This window comes from Nomascus leucogenys, chromosome 1a (assembly GCF_006542625.1).
Source record: "Nomascus leucogenys isolate Asia chromosome 1a, Asia_NLE_v1, whole genome shotgun sequence".
Taxonomy (NCBI): domain Eukaryota; kingdom Metazoa; phylum Chordata; class Mammalia; order Primates; family Hylobatidae; genus Nomascus; species Nomascus leucogenys.
Genome location: NC_044381.1, coordinates 96833264 through 96851726, shown reverse-complemented (window position 1 = coordinate 96851726; position 18463 = coordinate 96833264). Strand labels below are relative to the sequence as shown.

At 35.9% G+C, this 18463-nt stretch overlaps 1 protein-coding gene across 1 annotated transcript in view; it reads right to left on the bottom strand.

Moving 5' to 3' along the window:
* Nucleotides 1-18463, bottom strand: part of TTC6 (tetratricopeptide repeat domain 6) — a 251716-nt gene that overhangs the window by 116687 nt on the left and 116566 nt on the right. The window contains exons 9-10 of the mRNA XM_030813721.1: nt 15024-15165; nt 2640-2744 (exon numbers count right to left, since the gene is read on the bottom strand). Of these exons, the coding sequence (XP_030669581.1) occupies nt 2640-2744; nt 15024-15165 (247 nt within the window). The remainder of the gene's footprint in view (nt 1-2639; nt 2745-15023; nt 15166-18463) is intronic.

Sequence of the window (18463 nt, the reverse complement as noted above, 5' to 3'; positions counted from 1 at the left end):
GCAATAGAAATTACTTTGAAAATAAATAAAGACACTGCAAATGAAAAGGTTTGAAATAAGGTCAAGTACACAGAAGAAAACTCATAAATTACTTATATTATTTTTAAAAAAGAAGAAACATGAAGAAATTAATTAAGTTTTCAGCAAAAGAAATCAGAGTCTGGGCGTGGTGGCTCAACGCCTGTAATCCCAGAACTTTGGGAGGCCAAGGTGGGCGGCTCACAAGGTCAGGAGATAGAGACTATCCTAGCTAAAATGGTGAAACCCCATCTCTGATAAAAATACAAAAAATTAGCCAGGCATGGTGGTGCATGCCTGTAGTCCTGGCTACTCAGGAGGCTGAGGCAGGGGAATTGCTTGAACTTGAGAGGCAGAGGTTGCAGTGAGCCAAGATCGCACCACTGCACTCCAGCCTGGTGATAGAGTAAGACTCTGCCTCAAAAAAAAAAAAAAAAAAAAAAATTAGAAAAATGCCAACATAGAATGTCAACATTCTATGGAAAGCAGAAAGCCAATAATCAAAAATATGTTAAAAGGGAGAAGTAACAACATTGAATTAATAATTAATATAAAAGGTTTTTGGTCAAAGATGGTGGGTTAAACTCATGTGTTTTTCTGGTTGACTGGTCATGATATCTAATAGCCAGGGAACTACATATTATACATCTTTCTAAAAAAATAAAATAAAAGGGATGGTGTTATACTGGTATGAATATAGTAGTCTGACAAATATAGGGAAAGCATTTAATTTAAAAACAAATGAAAAAAGAAAAAAACTACTTTCTAAAAATTCTACTCTAAGAAAAAAACATCGGAAACACCATCAGAAAGGAAAAAGAAAACGATGCAATATTAGAAATGAATATTAAAACTGACAAAATATATGCAACTCTATGTATATAACTTATAAATCTCAATTAAATACATAGCTTACTGTAGGATATGTTGCCAATTGACAAGAAAAATAGTAAATATGAATAAGCTAAGAATTAGAAAAGAAAAATTTTTAATTATCAAACAATTACTTTACCAAATGGCTCAGATGAGTCCAAACAGTGAGTTCTTCCAACTTTTCAAGATTATTCCTAAGCCATATCAATTTCAGAATATTAAAAATGATGAAATGCTATCCAGTTAACCTTATAAAGCAAGAATAGCTCTGATAGCAAAGTCCGACAAAGGAAAAAAAAATACGCTACACAGATATTTCACCCATGAGTATATATTTAAAATTAAAAATAAAACATGGCCTAACAGAATTCAACATAATATTTAACAATAATACACTATGAACAAGTAATCCAAGAAACGCAAAGATATTTCAATATTAACTTCTAAACACGTAGTATCAACAGGTTAAATATGAAAAAGACTCCATCATGCCTTGGTTGCAAGAAAGCTAGGAGATAAACTGATGACCCCATTTCAAGCAACAGCATACATGAACTGAATTTCTTCATATTAATCTTACCTCTGGCTTTATTATGCTATTACTCATGTTCTGTTTTCCCCACAATTTCTTTAACTTTTTTGCTTTATCTTTTTCTGATATATGTGTTTTCATAAGCTGCCTACAATGCTGTGCAAATAAAATAATTCTGAACACCACTAAAAATTTATGTACAATGATGCTCATCACTGAAATATTGTAAAAGAAAAAAAGGAAAAAGCAGAAAAGAGGACGAGAAAGAAGGAGAAGAATTTTTACAAACCAAAGGAAATGAACCAAAAAGTGGGCAGCAATTCTCTGTGGGAGAAGAATAATAGGTTATTTTGTTTTATTTCTCCTCATTTTTCTAATTTTTAAAATGATCAGTATAACATAAATTGAGAGTAATCATTCTTCTTTAAGGGAAGGAAAAAGATTACCACATTTGGGTATTATTAAATGTTTTTAGCATTAATTTAAAATGTGATTTTAAAAACAAATGAAAACACCATGAAGATCTCTAAACAACTCAAGTAGCTTTATATCTTGAACTCTCAGATAAAACATTCTTTCAAAAATAAAACAGAATATTCTTCTTAACTAGCGAAAGTCACATGGATAAGTATAACATTTTTTAAATATACATACATAATATATAAAATTATGGCCAGGTGTGGTGGCTCATCCCTATAATCCCAGCACTTGGGGAGGCCAAGCGGGGTGGATCACCTGAGGTCAGGAGTTCGAGACCAGCCGCACCAACATGGAGAAACCCCATCTCCACTAAAAATACAAAATTAGCCAGGTGTGGTGGCGCATGCCTGTAATCCTAGCTACTCGGGAGGCTGAGGCAGGAGAATTGCTTGAACCTGGGGGGCGGAAGTTGCAGTGAGCCAAGATCGCACCATTGCACTCCAGCCTGGGCAATAAGAGCAAAACTCCATCTCAAAAAAAATTATATATATATATTTAAACATATAAAATTATAAATTTATAAGTATGTAGGTATATATTTCTATACACAGATATAATTATTATTTACATATATAAATAACTTCTGTAGTGACATCCAGTTAATCCTAATTATGGCAATAACTGTCTGGTAATTTACATAAATGTCCAGTAAAATTTAAGGTCATAGCCAATTATACAATTTAATTATTAAATAATAGCAACAACAATAATAAAGAAAACCCATTCGGCATGTTACCTCATATTTTGGATATAGAGTCTCCTTCATGACAGATTCTGGAACAGAGAATTTAGGTGCAGCTGTATTCCAAAACAACTTCGTGAATTCTGGATAAGCACACATCTTTGAAAATAACATAAAAGGTTATTAGAAATGGTAAGAAATGGCCCTGAGAGTAAAAACTCAATCTCCTGTCAAAATTATTTTTAGTTGCTGAGAATTTTTGGTTCCACAGCTTTTGAAAATATGGAAAAGAATTTTTTTACAGCCATCAGTCTAGCAAAAATGTGAAAGTCTTTATTACCAACTGATGCTAAGGACTTGGGGAAATTTGTAGAACACACTGGAGGCCAGTTGGCCATATCTAGTAGAGTAGAAAGTGTACATACCACATCTTCCTGGAATTTAACTTCCAGCTATATAGCCTAGGCAAATTCTTTCACACATGGATGGGAGATGAGTATGGGATATTCACAGAGCATATGAAATAAAAAAATTAAACCCAATCTAAATGTCCATTAATAGAGTAACATAAATAAAATGTGGTATACTCATAAACACTATAAAACACACTAAAACTCAAAAATTATGATCTAGAGATGGATCTTAGAAGCAGGTATTGAGAAGAAAATAAGCAAGTTTTAGAAAGAATCATATAAAATATGTCATTTATATAAATGTATCCAGAAAACACAAAAAATGTATTATTTATTGGTTAGGCTCACGAATACATCTAGCAAAGTATAAACTCATGGACTAGAAAAACTACTATAATTGTACCAGTAACTGCTGGGTAGGGAGGAACAGAAATGGAATTAAGAAGTACAAAAGGCCTTAATTTAATAATTTTAAAATTTTTATTTTAAAAAATATGAAACAAGTATGACAAAATGTTAACATTTCCAAAATCTTACTAACATATTCTCAGGTGTTTGCTAGTTTGGTTTCTGTATTTCTTATCCAAAAAAAAATTAATCAGGTCTAGGGGATTTTTTTAGGGATGTGAAACTATTCTGTATGATCTGGAATTGTGGCTACATGACATTATACATTTTTAAAAACCCATTGAACTTTGAAGCACAAGGGGTGAATTTTAATGTAATGCAAATTTATGACTACAGCCATATCACCCTAAATATGCATGATCTCTCCTTTAATATGAATTTTTTAAAATCATTTAGGAGGTCAGGAGGAATCCCAGGATGGAATGCAGAATGTAATAAAACAGTCTAACTGTATTACAAACATATGAAACAATCTCACCCAAGGGGATGGGGGGAAAAGTTGTTGACCTCAGTTACTTTGGAAATGTGTACATAAAACTAAAGGCAAAAGGAACTATGCACATAGCGCTATACATTAGGTAATAAAGTTGTATCTCACATGATTATGAATTAACAATTCTGATACTTCTATGCACGTGCACTGGAACTGAAAAATTTAATAAATTGAGGGAGAATTATGGAAGCCTGGTTTGTCACTGCTGGCGTAGAAAAAAAGGAAGGAAACTAGAATGACCTGTGAGGTAATGGATTAGAGTTGGATGTATCAGTAAGAACTCATATTTAGCTTACTATAGATACAGACGTTTACATATAGGAATATGTATAGATACGTGCATTTATTTATACAAGTTTGTGTACACACATATATTTCCTTGCTTTGACAGCTGACAAGACCTAGAAGCAACAATGCCCAGTAGAAACAAGCACACCTACTGCCTGGATCTTAGCTTTTAATTATATTCCCCAATAAAGAGACCCAGGGCTCCTTGTTGAAATGGCTGATTCTAGGACTGGGGCAGGAAATATACAAGATGAACCTAGAATATCTAATACTGCCAAAAATTAAGAAAGTGTTCTAAAAAAATCCCACAATGATAGGGTGTCAAAAGAGACATAGAAGCCATCAGAAAGAGTTCCCAATGGCCAAAGATCAAATAATTTTATCAAAACTAATAATAATAATGTAGTACTGGATTACAGCTCAAAGTATAACGTAAATATTCACAAATCATACTGATATAAATAAATGACTGAGTAAATGAATGAGAAGAATAGACACACTTCCTATATAGAAGAGTTCTAATAAATTTTTGTAGACACTCTACCCTCAAAGAGGTGGAGCATAACCCCCCACTTCTTAGGTGTGGCTGTGTATGGTGACTTTCTTCTGAATAATATGGGAAGGGGAAAAAAAGACAGACTTTAAATGAAGAAACCTGGTAAACACTACTTAGCCAGGTGATCGAGGTTAACATCAACATTAATAAATCATGTCGATAGTACATACCCCTGATACCTGATGAAAATGGCACTTTTTAACTCAGTGGTCTTCCTCCAAAAATCACATAATTGAATCAAATCAGAGAAACATCATGGCTGGGTGTGGTGGCTCACACCTGTCTCAGAACTTTGGGAGGCCAAGGCTGGAGGACCATTTGAGGCCAGGAGTTCAAGACCAGCTTGAGCAACATAGTAAGACCCTACAAAAAAATTTTAAAATTAGCCAGGTGTAGTGGCATATGCCTGTAGTCCTAGCTACTCAGGAGGCTGAAGTGGGAGGATCACTTGAGCCCTGGAGGTCAAGGCTGCAGTCAGCCATGACCACGCCACTGCACTCCAGCCTGGGCAACAGAGCAAGACCCTGTCTCGAAGGAAAGGAGGGGAGGGGAGGGGAGGGGAAGGGATCATGCAAATCCCAAATGGGAGACATTCTACAAAACACCTGACCAGAACTCCTCAAAATTGTCAAAGCCATCAAAAACAAGGAAAGTCTGAGAAACTACCACAGCCAAGAGGAGCCTAAGGCAGACTTGACAACTAAATGTAAATATGGTATCCTGGATGAGATCCTGACATAGAAAGAGGACATTACATAAAAACTAAGGAAATCTGAATGAAATGTGGATCTTAGTTAACAATAATGTATCAACAATGGTTCATTAATTTTAACAAATGCACCATACTACTATAACATGTCATATAAATTTCCCAGGGTGGCCATAACAAATTACCACTGGATGGCTTAAAACAACAAACATTTATTCTCTCACAGTTCAGGATTCAAGGTGAAGGGAGGGCCATGCTCCCTCTGAAGACTTTAGGGAGGAATTCCTCCTTGCTCTTCCCAGCTTCAGTGGTTGCTGGCAATCCTTGGCATTCTTTTGCCTGCAGCAGCATCACTCCAATTTCTGTCTCCACCAGCACATGGCCTTCTTCTCTGAGTGTCTCTCTGTGTGTTCACATGGCATTCTCCTTTTATAAGGATACCAGTCATATCAGATTCAAGGCCCACCCTATGGATGATCTCATCTCAAGATCCTTAACTACATCTGCAAAGATCCTATTTCTAAATAAGGTCACACTCACAGGTACCATGGGTTAGGACTTGGACGTATCTTTTGGAGACAACTATTCAACCCACTATTACTATGTTAATAATAGGAGAAACACAGTGTGGTATATATGGAAAACTGCCATACTGTCTTTGTAGGTTTTCTGTAAGTCTAAAACTATTTTTTAAAAATAAAACTATTATAAATAAAATAATAAGCCGGGCACAGTGGCTCACGCCTGTACTCCTAGCACTTTGGGAGGCCCAGGCAAGGTGGATCACTTGACGTCAGGAGTTTGAGACCAGCCTGGCCAATATGGTGAAACTCCATCTCCACTAAAAATATAAAAACTAGCTGGGCATGGTGGCACACGCCTGTAGTCCCAGCTACTTGGGAAGTTGAGGCAGGAGAATTGCTTGAACTTGGGAGGCGGAGGTTGCAGTGAGCTCAGATCACACCATTGCAGTGCAGCCTGGGCATTGCAGTGAGGCTCCATCTCAAAAAAAAAAATAAAATAAAACAAAATAATAATAAAACAGTAAAAAGAAAAAAATTTTTAATAGTTACATGCAAAAAATAATAATCAAGTATTCATGACAAGATCTTGAAGAAAATGTGGTAAGATTTTAAAATAGCTTTATGAAGCCACAATATTATTGATAATTATGTTTTGCCACAATATTATTGATAATTGTTTTAATATTTTTATTTACTTTTAATAATATTTAATTGGACTATGCCTTTTCCCCCAAAATGATCTGTCTTTCACTAGGAAAATGAGCTCAATTTTAAAGCATCAACTGCAAAAAAACATAACTCTAGCTTTAAAAATGAACGCTTACCAATGACATCTGGAGTGTGGATGATACACAGACTTTCCAGAGTAATATATGAAAACCCAAACCCAGTAAATAAAGATTCACTATTGTAAGTTGTCACTGCATCTGGAGTGCTTTTATTTCTAGTCAGAGATAAAATCCTCAACTATTCCATATACTTCATCATATATTTCCTGTCTCCCAGAAGAGTACAGTATTTTGAGAAAGGCAGATTTTACAGTTGCCAGGTAATTTTTCCAGCATAAGACTTCAAAATTAAGTTTTTGGTCTCACTTGTCCTGTTATGCTGGACATAGTGCATCACTTTATGCGTACAGACCTAGAGCCAGGAAGTCCTTACTAAAAGATGAATAAACTCTTCTAAAATCAGCTGGCAAATCTTCTAAGGATCACCTACAAATTAAGAGGATTTCAGGTATTCAAATGCTATGTCACATACAGTACAGTACTTTTTCCCACAGAGTATACTTCCAGCAGCTGAAGCCACCAGAATAAAACTACTGCCCTAGAAGTAAGATACAAGTCTCCAAGTGGGAAGGGCAGGAAAGCTGTCACTAAACAACAGTAATTTGCTCTCAAGGGAAAGTACAGATGCACCTTCAGGAAAGAATTTACTAAATTAAACTAGTAAATAAGACTAACCATGGTAAATTGGTTCCCCCAGCAATGCTCAGAACTTTCTAAGAAGAGTCCTAGGAAAATATTAGAAGCAACAGGGATAGTGGCTGAACTTGAAAGGACAATGGCTGTTGCATAGCAAACTGAATGACTAACTCTGAAGCATCCTGGGTTAATTTGTGTTTAACAGTGCCTGCATACCTCCTAAGGCCATGATGCATATTACAAGCTGATGCAATAACTCTTGTTCCTACTGATGACCCAAGGTCAGAATATTCTGTTCACTAAGGGAAACAGACATGCAAATTAGTTTCAGGGTCAAGTTAAATTTCATTTAAATGAAACCTAAGGCAGAATATCAGTTTTCAAAATGTAGTCTGAGACCCTGGGGAAGATTATTTGCCTTTTTCACTATGTTAACATTTGCACTGATGGGGAAAAATATATATATATACACCTATGTACATATGTGTATATATATATGTGTGTGTGTGTATAGATATAGATATAGATATAGATATAGATATAGATATAGATATGGTGAAACTCACAGTGCCAAAGCATGAACCAAGACAGCAGCACCTTAAAAATGCCCACCAGAAAGAAGGGAAAATTTTAATTTTATTAAATCTCCACACATCTTAATATTTAATGTGATTAAATGAGAAATACAAACAAAATACATCTGTGGCCATGGTGAAGTATGATGGTGGTTTGGAGGAAATGCATGTATGCTGTTGTTTGAGTTGTGAACTGAACTAGCCTCCATTTTCATTTAAGAAAACAAACATCAAACCATGTTTATTGAGACTTGGGTATATGGCAAGATTTTTCTTGAAAAGGAATGAAGCACACTTGTCACTTCAAATAAAACACCCGAGTGTATTTGTGACAATGAAAAAAATTGAGCTTTTGAACAGAAATTAGAATTTTGGAAAACATGTGTCCCTTACCATGAGTTTGCAAGGTTCCCAATGCTAAAGAACTTTTCTGACAATTTTAAAAATAAGCTATTTTGATATTGTGTATTATACTGAAATGTGTCAACATTTGAAGAGTTAAATAACTGAACAATATTTTCCACATAACCAATGTGTGATGTTATTTGAAATAATGCATGAGTAAAAGATCCATTCAAAGTACAAGATAAAACAATAGATTTTAATATAATAAAGTATGGAAGTCATCAATACAGTTTCAAATTTCAATTGCAACAAGCTTTTTTACTGACAAATCATCATGTAACAATTATCTTTTTAACTGAGGCCACATTTTTTTCCTTATTTTTCTTTTTTTTTCTGTTCCACTGACCACAATTTCTTTATTAGGCTTTTTATTTTGAGATAATTGTAGATTCACATGCAGTTTTAAGAAATAATACAAAGATATCCCATCTTCCCTTTATCCAGTTTAGCCCAAAGACAACATCGTGCAAAACCATAGTACCATATCATAAACAACATGTTGACTTGAAACAGTCAAGCTACAAAACATTTCCATCATCACGAAGGATCCACCTTGTCCTTTAAAGTCATACTAATCCTAACCCCCATCCTGAAAACCTGGAAATCACTATTCTATTCTTTATTTGTATAATTTTGTCATTTCAAGGAAGTTACATAATGAAATTACACAGTATGTAATCTTTTAGAATTGGATTTTTCAGCCCAATTCTCTTAAGATTCATTGTTATCACATGTATCAATAGTTAATTCCTTTTTATTGGTGATTAGTATTCCATCTATGGATGTGCCACAGTTTTCTTAACCCACTGAAGGATATCCAGAGTGTTTCCTGTTTGAGTTTTTTTTTGTTTTTTTTTTCACTATGCAACCTGCTTCAGTGTTGATAGCTCATGGGTAAGGAGGCTGAGCAATGGTTCAAGGCTGCAGTTTACTCTGGTATGGGTACACTGTGAGAAACCCACAGAGAGTTTGGCTTCCATTAATAAAGCTGTGATGAACTTTTGTGTACAAATTATAATGTAATTATAAATTTTCATTTCTGTAAGATAAGCACCCAGACATGCAATTGCTGGGTTGTATGCATGCCTGGACGGACACTTTATCTTACAGAATTGCATGCATACTTTGGGTTTTTTTCTAATTACCAAACTGCTTTCTAGAGGGCCGTACCAGTTTACCTTCCCAAAAACAATATATCAATGATCCTATTTCTCCTCCACATCCTTACTGGCATTTGGTGTTATCACTATTATTTTATTTTAACCATTCTGTAGTAATAGCTTATGGTGGTTTTAATTTGCATTTCCCTAATAGCTAATGATGTTGTGCATCTTTTCATATGCTTCTTTGCCATCTACATATCCCGTTTGGTGAAATGTTTATTAATGGTTTTGCCCACTTTCCAGTTAGATTTTTTTACATTGAGTCTTGAAAATTCATTATGTGTTCTAGATGCTAATTCTTTGCTGGATATGTGTTTTGCAAAATATTTTCTCCGAGTCAGTGGCTTGTACTTAATCCTCTTAACAGGGTCCTTTATAGAGAAAAAAAATTAATTCTGATGAAGTCCAATTTATCTGTTTTTTCTTTTACAAATAGTGCTTTTGGTGTCAAGTGTAAGAATGCTTTGCCTAGCCCTAAATCGCAAAGATCTCCTATGTTTTTTCTACAAGTTTAATAGTTTTATATTTTACATGTGTCTATGAATTATTATTTTAAGTACATTTTTTATAGGATGCAAGACTTAGGTCAGGGTTCTTTTGTTGGCTAAGGGATGTACAATTGATTGAGCAGCAATTGTTTGAAAACACCATCCTACACCATTGAATAATTTTTGCATTTTTATAAAAAAATCAGTTGTGCATATCTGTAGGAGTCCATTTGTGGGTTTTCTACTCCGTCCCATTGATCTATAGGCCTATCCCTCCACCAAGACCACACCATCTTAATGACTGTAATATAGTAAGTCAGGAAGTCAGCTAAACTGATTTCTCCCATTTTATTCTTCTTATCCAAAATTATTTTAGCTCTCCTACTTTCTTTGCATTTCCATACAAACTTTAGAATACTCTTGTTTACATGTACAAAAAAAAGCCTTGCTGGAAATTTGACAGGAATTGCTTAAATCTGTGTATCAATTTGAGGAGAAATGACATGTTTACTATCTTGATTCTTCCAAACTATAAATAGGGAATCTCTCTATTTACTTAGATCACTTTTATTTCTTTTATCAGCATTTTGTAGTCCTCAGCATCTAACTCTTATACATGTTTTGTTAGATTCACACTTAATTATTTCAGTTTTTAGCAATTATAAATTATATAGTTTTAATATCGGTATATATTTCAGTACATGTTCATCCACAGATGCATAGAAATACAATGAATTATTCATGTTTATTTTGCATCCTGTCACTTTACTGAGCTCAGTTATTAGTTCTGTGAGATTTTTCTTGTACAGATTCCTCAGAACTTATTTATTTATTTATTTATTGACATGGGGATCTCACTGTTGTCTACGCTGGAGTGCAGTAGCATGATCACGGCTCACTGCAGCCTCAATCTCCCAGGCTCAGGTTGATATTCCCACCTCACCCTCCCAGAAAGCCCTAAGGCCATGGGACTACAGGTACACACCACCACCACACCCAGCTAATTTTTGTATTTTTTGTAGAGATGGGATTTTGTCATGTTGCCCCAGCTGGTCTCAAACTCTTGGGCTCAAGCAAGCTACCCGCGTTGGCCTCCCAAAGTGCTGGGCTTACAGGCATGAGCCACTGCACCCGGCTGATTCCTCAGAATTTTCTATATAGACTGGCATGTCATCTGCACATAGGGGCAGCTGTATTGCTTCTTTTCTGGTCTGCAAGATTTTTTTTCCATTTCTTGCCTTAATGCACTGCCTAGAATTTCCAGCACTATCTTGAATAAGAGTGGTGTGGGGAAACAATCAGGCTTTCACCATTAAATACGATGTTAGCCGTAGGTTTTTGCAGCTGCTCTTTATCAAGCTGTAGAAGTTTCCCTCTATTCCTATTTTGCTGAAAATTTTATCATGAAAATGGGTGATGAAATCTGTCAAATGCTTTCTCTTCATTGATTAATATGATTATGCAATTTTTCTTCTTTATTCTGTTAAAATGATGAATTACAGTAGATTGACTTTCCAATACTGAGACAGCCTCAAATCTCTGGAATAATTCCCTAAAGTCCTGGTGGATAATTCTTTTTATGTATTTTTAATTCTATGACCTAACATTTGTTAAGGATTTTTATAACCAATATTTATGAGTTGTCTTAATCTGTTTTGCACTGCTATAACAGAATATCTGAGACTGGGTAATTTATAAAGAATAAAAATGTATTCTCTCACAGTTCTGGAAGGTGGAAAGAAGTCCAAGATCAAGGCACTACCATCTGATGTAGGCCTTCTTACTGTGTCCTCACATGGTGGAAGACGGAAAGGCCAAAAGGGAAAAAGAGAGCTGAACTTGCCCATTCCTAATAGCATTCTTCCCACCCATAAGGGCCTAATCACCTCTTAAAGGTCCCACCTCTCAATATTGTTACAACGACAATTAAATTTCAACATGAGTTTTGGAGGAGACAAACATTTGAACCATAGCAAGGATACTGGTCTACATTTTTCTTTCTTTTTTTTTGTTTGTTTTGTTTGTTTTTTTTACTGTCTTTGCCTAGTTTAGATACTAGGGTATTACTGACTTCAAAAAATGAATTGAGAAGTCTTCCCTCCTCTTATTTTCTGAAAGAGATTGTATAGAATCGGTGTTAATTGTTCCTTAAATGTATGGTAGAATTCTCTCTAGTAAAATCATCTGCACTTACATATTTGGGAGAAGGGGAATGTTCTATAAATCAATAATTCAATTTCCTTAATATTTATAGGGCTATTCAAATAATCTATTTCATACTGGGTGAGTTGTGGTAGATTGTGTTTTTCAAGAATTTCTTCATGTCATCTAAGTAATCAAATGTATGCATGTGTAGAGTTGTTCATAGTATTCCTATATTAATATCTTTATATCTGCAGGGTCTGTAGTAACATCTCATTTCATTTATAATGTTGGTAATTTATGGCTTTTCTTTTTTTCTTGTCAGTCTTGCCAGAGATTAATTTCAATGATCTTTTCAAATGACTAGCTCTTTCTTTCATTAATTTTCCTTACTGTTTTTCTGTTTTCAATTTCATTGATTTCTGCTTTTATTCCTTCCTTCTGCTTGTTTTGGGTTCATTTTGCTTTTTTTTTTTTTTTTGGTTCTTAGGTGGGAGCTTAAATTATTAATTTGAGACTTTCTCTTTTCTATAGAAAACATTTAGTGCTAGAAATTCTGCTTAGCTATGTCCCACAAATTTTCATATGTTGTATTTTCATTTTCATTCAGTTCAATGTATTTTTTAAATCCCTTGAAACTTCTTCTTTAACCCATAGATTATTTATAGCTGTACTGTTTAGATTCCAAGTGTTTGGAGATTTTTGTTATCTTCCTCTTCCTGATTTCTAGTTTTAGTCCATTATGGATTTGCTCTATCCTGGTATATGTTTCATGGCATCTGAAAAGAATATGCATTCTGTTTTTGTTGGGTATAGTGTTCTATAAATTTCAACTGGAACCTACTGGTTGATGGGGTTCTTGCTGATTTTCTAAGTGTTCTATGAATTCTTGAGAGAGAAATGCTGAACTCTCCAACTATGATTGTGGAATTGTCTATTTCTCCTCTCAGCCCTTAGATTTTGCTTTGCATGTTTTGCAGTTCTATTGTCTGATGCATATATTTTTTAAGACTGGCATGTCTTCTTGATGTGCTGACACTTTTAAGATAATATGATGCCCCTTTGTGTCTCTGAGAACTTTCTTTGCTTGGAAGTCTGTCTTATCTTATATTAATATAGCCATTCCCACTTTTCTTTGAATGGTGTTTGTGTATTTTTAACCCTTTTATTTTCAAACTGGCTATATCATTATGTTTTAAATTTGTTTCTTGTAAATATTATATATCTGGGTCATATATTTTAATCCATTTTACCACTCTGTCACTTAATTGCTAAATTCAAACCATTTACATTTAAGTTAGGGCTTCAGTCTGTCATTTTAGATTTTGTTTCCTGTCTGCTCTGGCTGGTTTCTTTTGTTTCTCTGTTTTCTTTTTCCTGTCTTCCTGTACATTACTTGAACATATTTTAGAATTCTACTTTTATTTATAGTGTTTTTGGTATATCTCTTTGTAGAGCTTTTAAATTGTTACCCTAAGTATTACATTTTATAAATATAGCTTACCACAATTGACTGAGGGTATTATTTTACTAGTTCAAGTGATATGTAGAAATCTCACCTCCCTTTATGTCTCTTTACCCTTTCCCATTTATAGTATGCCTTAAATATTTCCTCTATATTCTGTTACAACCACATCAGCATGATAAATTTTGCTTCAATGGACAAACATAACTTACAAAACTCAAAAGGAGAAGGAAATTTTATTGTACTTACCCATATTTTTGCTTTACATGTGCTTTGTTCCTTCTACATATTCCTGGATTTTTTTCTCTTATCATTTCTCTCTATTTAGAGAACTTTTCCTACCCATTCTTTTAGGTTAGGTATGCTGGAAACAAATTCTCTTCATTTCCTTCTATCTGAGAATGTCTTGATTCCTTTATTCCTAAAGGACATTTTTCTGGACATAGGATTCTGGGAACACAATTGTTTTCTTCCAGCACTTGAAAAATGTTCTGCCACTTACTTCTGGCCTCCATCACTTCTCACGAGAAACCCATTTCCATTCAAATGGTTTTTCCCCTACAGGTAGCATGTTGTTTCTTTTTCGTTGCTTTCTTTATCTTAATATAATGCCCCTCTGTGTCTCTGAGAACTTTCTTTGCTTGGAAGTCTATCTTATCTGATATTAATATAGCCACTCCCACTTTTCTTAGATTGATGTTTGGTTTTTCTTTATCTTTCATTTTCAGAAGTTTGAATATTATGTGGTTTGGTCTATATGCCTTTGGATTTTTCCAGTTTGGGATTTGCTCAGGCTCCTGAATCTATAGCTTTCTGCCTTTTGCCAAACTGGTAACTTTTCAGACATTATTTATTTCAATACTTTTCAGTCTCTCCCCATCTTTTGTGATAACACAAATACTAGATCTTTTGTTATAGTCCCTCAGATTCCCCAAGGCTCTATTGGCCTCCTAGCATGTTAATAGATATAACTCACATAAAAAATTATTGAGGTCTTCAATAATTTTTTTTTTGAGACAGGGTCTCCCTCTGTTGCCCAGGCTGGAGTGCAGTGATGCAATCACGGCTCAGTGGAGGCCTTAATTGCCTGGGCTCAAGTGATTCCCTCATCTTAGCCTCCCAAGTAGTTGGGACCACACACGTGTGCCACCAGGCTGCGTTATTATTTTTAGATATGAGGTCTCGTTATGTTGGCCAGACTGGTCTCAAATTCCTGGGCTCAAGCAATCCTCTCGCCATGTCCTCCCAAAGTTCTGGGATTACAGGCATGAGCTACCACACCTGGCCAGCCCTCAATAATTTTTAAGAGTGAAAAAAGTCTCCTGAAACCAAAAAGTTTGAGGACCTGTGAGGTACAAAAAACTAATATTAAAGAAAGTTCTTACTTTCTTTCCCAAGACTTGCAAGTGTGGTTTGTGAGCACGCTCTCTAGTTCCTTGTGCCAATTCAGGTGGTATCCCTTGCGGTGTTGGAGGAATATGGACATATTCTTGGTTGTCATCCATAACAGAAATTCCATGCAATATTCTACAATGTGATAAGAACAATAGTTTGTTTTTTAAGTAATTGGCAAAGTATAAGATGTTTGCCCTCATTTCACAACTCCACTGAAATAAACACATGGACATTTGACATCTGCACTAAACAGAGATTGTGTAGAAGTCAGATAATCCAAAATAAGAAATAATCCAAAAAATGCTAATATCTGGTTCTTAATACATTTTAGTAGTAATATTTATGATGGTTTTGTTTCATTATACTAGAATAATAAATTCACCCTATGAAAGTCTAGTTACAAAAGAGGTTAAAAAAAAAAACTTCTCTACCTTCTGATCTCTCACCTACTCCCCATTCCAAGTCACACATACATGCAAAGTTTCATTTCTTGGGTGGGGCAAAGCATCAGCCTAAACAGAAGTGCCTTCTCACATTATGGTTTTCCCTTCTTGCTGAGATGAACAGAAAACTGTGTAGGCATCAAGTCTTTCTTCTAGGCTACAAGCTACATATACATAAGAATATATATGGAACAAAACTTATCAATAAAAGATTAAGCTAAACAGATGAGATAAATCAAAATTTGAAGGTAAAATGTGTCATTAATTACTGACCTACAGACTGGCTTAAAAATACATTAACTTTTGTATTGTAACACTTAACTGTAAAATAAATATAAAATGAATATAAAGACAAAATATCTAAGAATATATATATAGTCATGTGCCACATACATAATATAGATATATCAATTTCACATTGAAGCATTTAAAGCAACTGTTCCCTCTAACTTATTGATATACTATTATAGAAAGAAACACTTTATGAGTACCAAATGTGAAAACTAAGCATACAAAAACCCAACTGATTTCAGTTGCTTAATAACATACTGAAATCCTCAAATCCCATGATACCTGCTGTTAAGAAGTAGACCCACTCAGAGCCAGGCTGAGGAAGATATGGCTTTGTCAGAGTAGAGTCATGAATAAAAGCTTCCTATCTTACCTACTAAAATACCTGAAATCAAAGAGAGGTTAAAACTCTACTCCCAGCGAGGTGAATACCACTGCCACTTAACACCCATTCCATCCTCCTTCTAATGTGCTTTCCTGAACTGCCAAGGATGGAGAGGTAAAACTCTCTTGGCCAGGCATGGTGGTTCATGCCTGTAATCCCAGCACTTTGGGAGGCCGAGGCAAGCAGACCACTTGAGGCCAGGAGTTCAAGCCCAGCCTGGCCAACATAGCAAAACCTCGTCTCTACTAAAATACAAAAATTAGCTGGGTGTAGTGGCACACACGTGCAGTCCCAGATACTCAGGAGGCTGAGGCACAATTGTTTTAACTCGGGGCAGAGGTTCCAGAAGCCAGTGTTCTAGATATTATTTAGAATCCACTAACCAAATGCAATTAGAAGGCAGAAGGTACTGATGTTTCTGTTGGCAAGTACAGTCATAACAATGTTGAGTTCTTCTGTAGCAGTGTTCCAGTTACAACTTTGTGAGTTGTGTTTTTTACTTGTTTGTTTTTTGCCAGTGAGCATGTCAAACAGACACAGTGTGGCTCCAGATTCCAAAGCTGTGACAGTAAAGGCTACTTAATCCCTGAATCTCAGTTAAGGTGGTATGTTGCCAGTGCTGGCTTCTAGATTTGCCACCTTCCTGTGTCAGGAGCAGCAGCACCCTAGGCAGCCAGTTAAACATGCTCTGTGAGTCATCCCTGGGAGATCTCCCTATCTAATGCCCCATTTTTCTAACCCTCTCATTGATTTTAAAAACACCAAATTCCCATTACTAAGTCCCTTTTTGCTTAAAATAGCTAAAGCTGTGATATGGTTTGGCTGTGTCCCCACCCAAATCTCATCTTGAATTGTAGTTCCCATAATCCCCGTGTGTTGTGGGAGGGACCCGGTGGGAGGTAAGTGAATTATGGGAGTGGTTACCCCATAGTGCTGTTCTCGTGATGTGAGTGATTTATCACAAGAGCTGATGGTTTCATAAGGGGCTTTTCCCCCTTTTGTTCATTATTTCTCCTTGCTGCCACCATGTGAAGAAGGACATGTTTGCTTCTCCTTCCACCATGATTGTAAGTTTCCTGAGGCCTCCTCAGCCCTGCAGAACTGTGAGTCAATTAAGCCTCTTTTATAAATTACCCAGTCTCGGGTCTGTCTTGATTAGCAGCATATGAACAGACAAATACAAGATGTTTCTGTTTTCCGAAGCTGAATTCCAGTGTATCCAGGAAAACAAAAGAACAGGGGAAGGTCTAGGGACTAAGAAAATGAGCCAAGTGAATACAGACATCAGGATCAATAAGTATTTTTAAGATAGGTTGGAAGGAGAGGGAGATGGTGATGGAGAGAGCAGTCACTAAGAAGTTATCTAGAAGCACTGCTGTACTTTTCTCTGGCTCTAAGCCAGAAACAGGATAGTAAAAGTCATTTACAACTTATTGTCTTTTGCTCTTTCACATTCCAAAAGCACGCTAAATAAACAGAAATATGGATTGGTTGGAAGAAAGTGCAGGTCATTGAACATTCTAGAGTGCATAGCTCTGGCAGATATGAGTGGGGGCCTTGGTGGAAAGGCATACCTAAGGTTAGCCTTTATGCTCCTGTATGACAAAGATGAAGCACTTACCTGGAAATTTTTATCCGGATTTTCAGTGCTTCCTTCTTTTTGTCCAGAGAAAAGAACCAACCCTTTCCAGAGTTCTCTTTGAAAAACACCACTATCTCAGTGGTTCAGACTGAAAATCTCTTCATCACCAATCTCTTCCTCACTCCCAACAGTAATGACTACTTCTGTTCATTCTCCCTCCATGATGTGTCTCCTGTTCACTGCATCTTCTCTCAACTGAGTCCTGTGATACCATCTTTGCTGGTCCCTTACCTCCAGACCCTCCCTCCTCCAATCCAAGCCACATATCCCTGCAACTGTTGTTATCAGTCACCCCCTCTCCAAACATCTCACTGACTACACACACAGTATATATAACCCAAGCTCCTGACCCTGGCAGTCAGGGTCCTTCACAGTCTGGGCACCATCTACTTTGCAAACTCTGCTTCCTTCTCCCAACCTTCCACCCAAGCTACATTTGCAATGCAAAAAAAAAATGCCTTATGTGCTGGGATTACTACAGGAGCAATAGGGGAAACAGGCAAAATCAAAAGGCCATTACAGTACTGAGCGGCTATGGAAATGGAGAATGATGAGAGCAAGACCTTCAGATCTCAACTCCTCCATGAGACCTTTACAAATCCTCCTCTACCCAGCCCAGATTCATGTCTGACTCGCTGGTTTCCCTGTTGCATTTCATCTGCTCTTTCG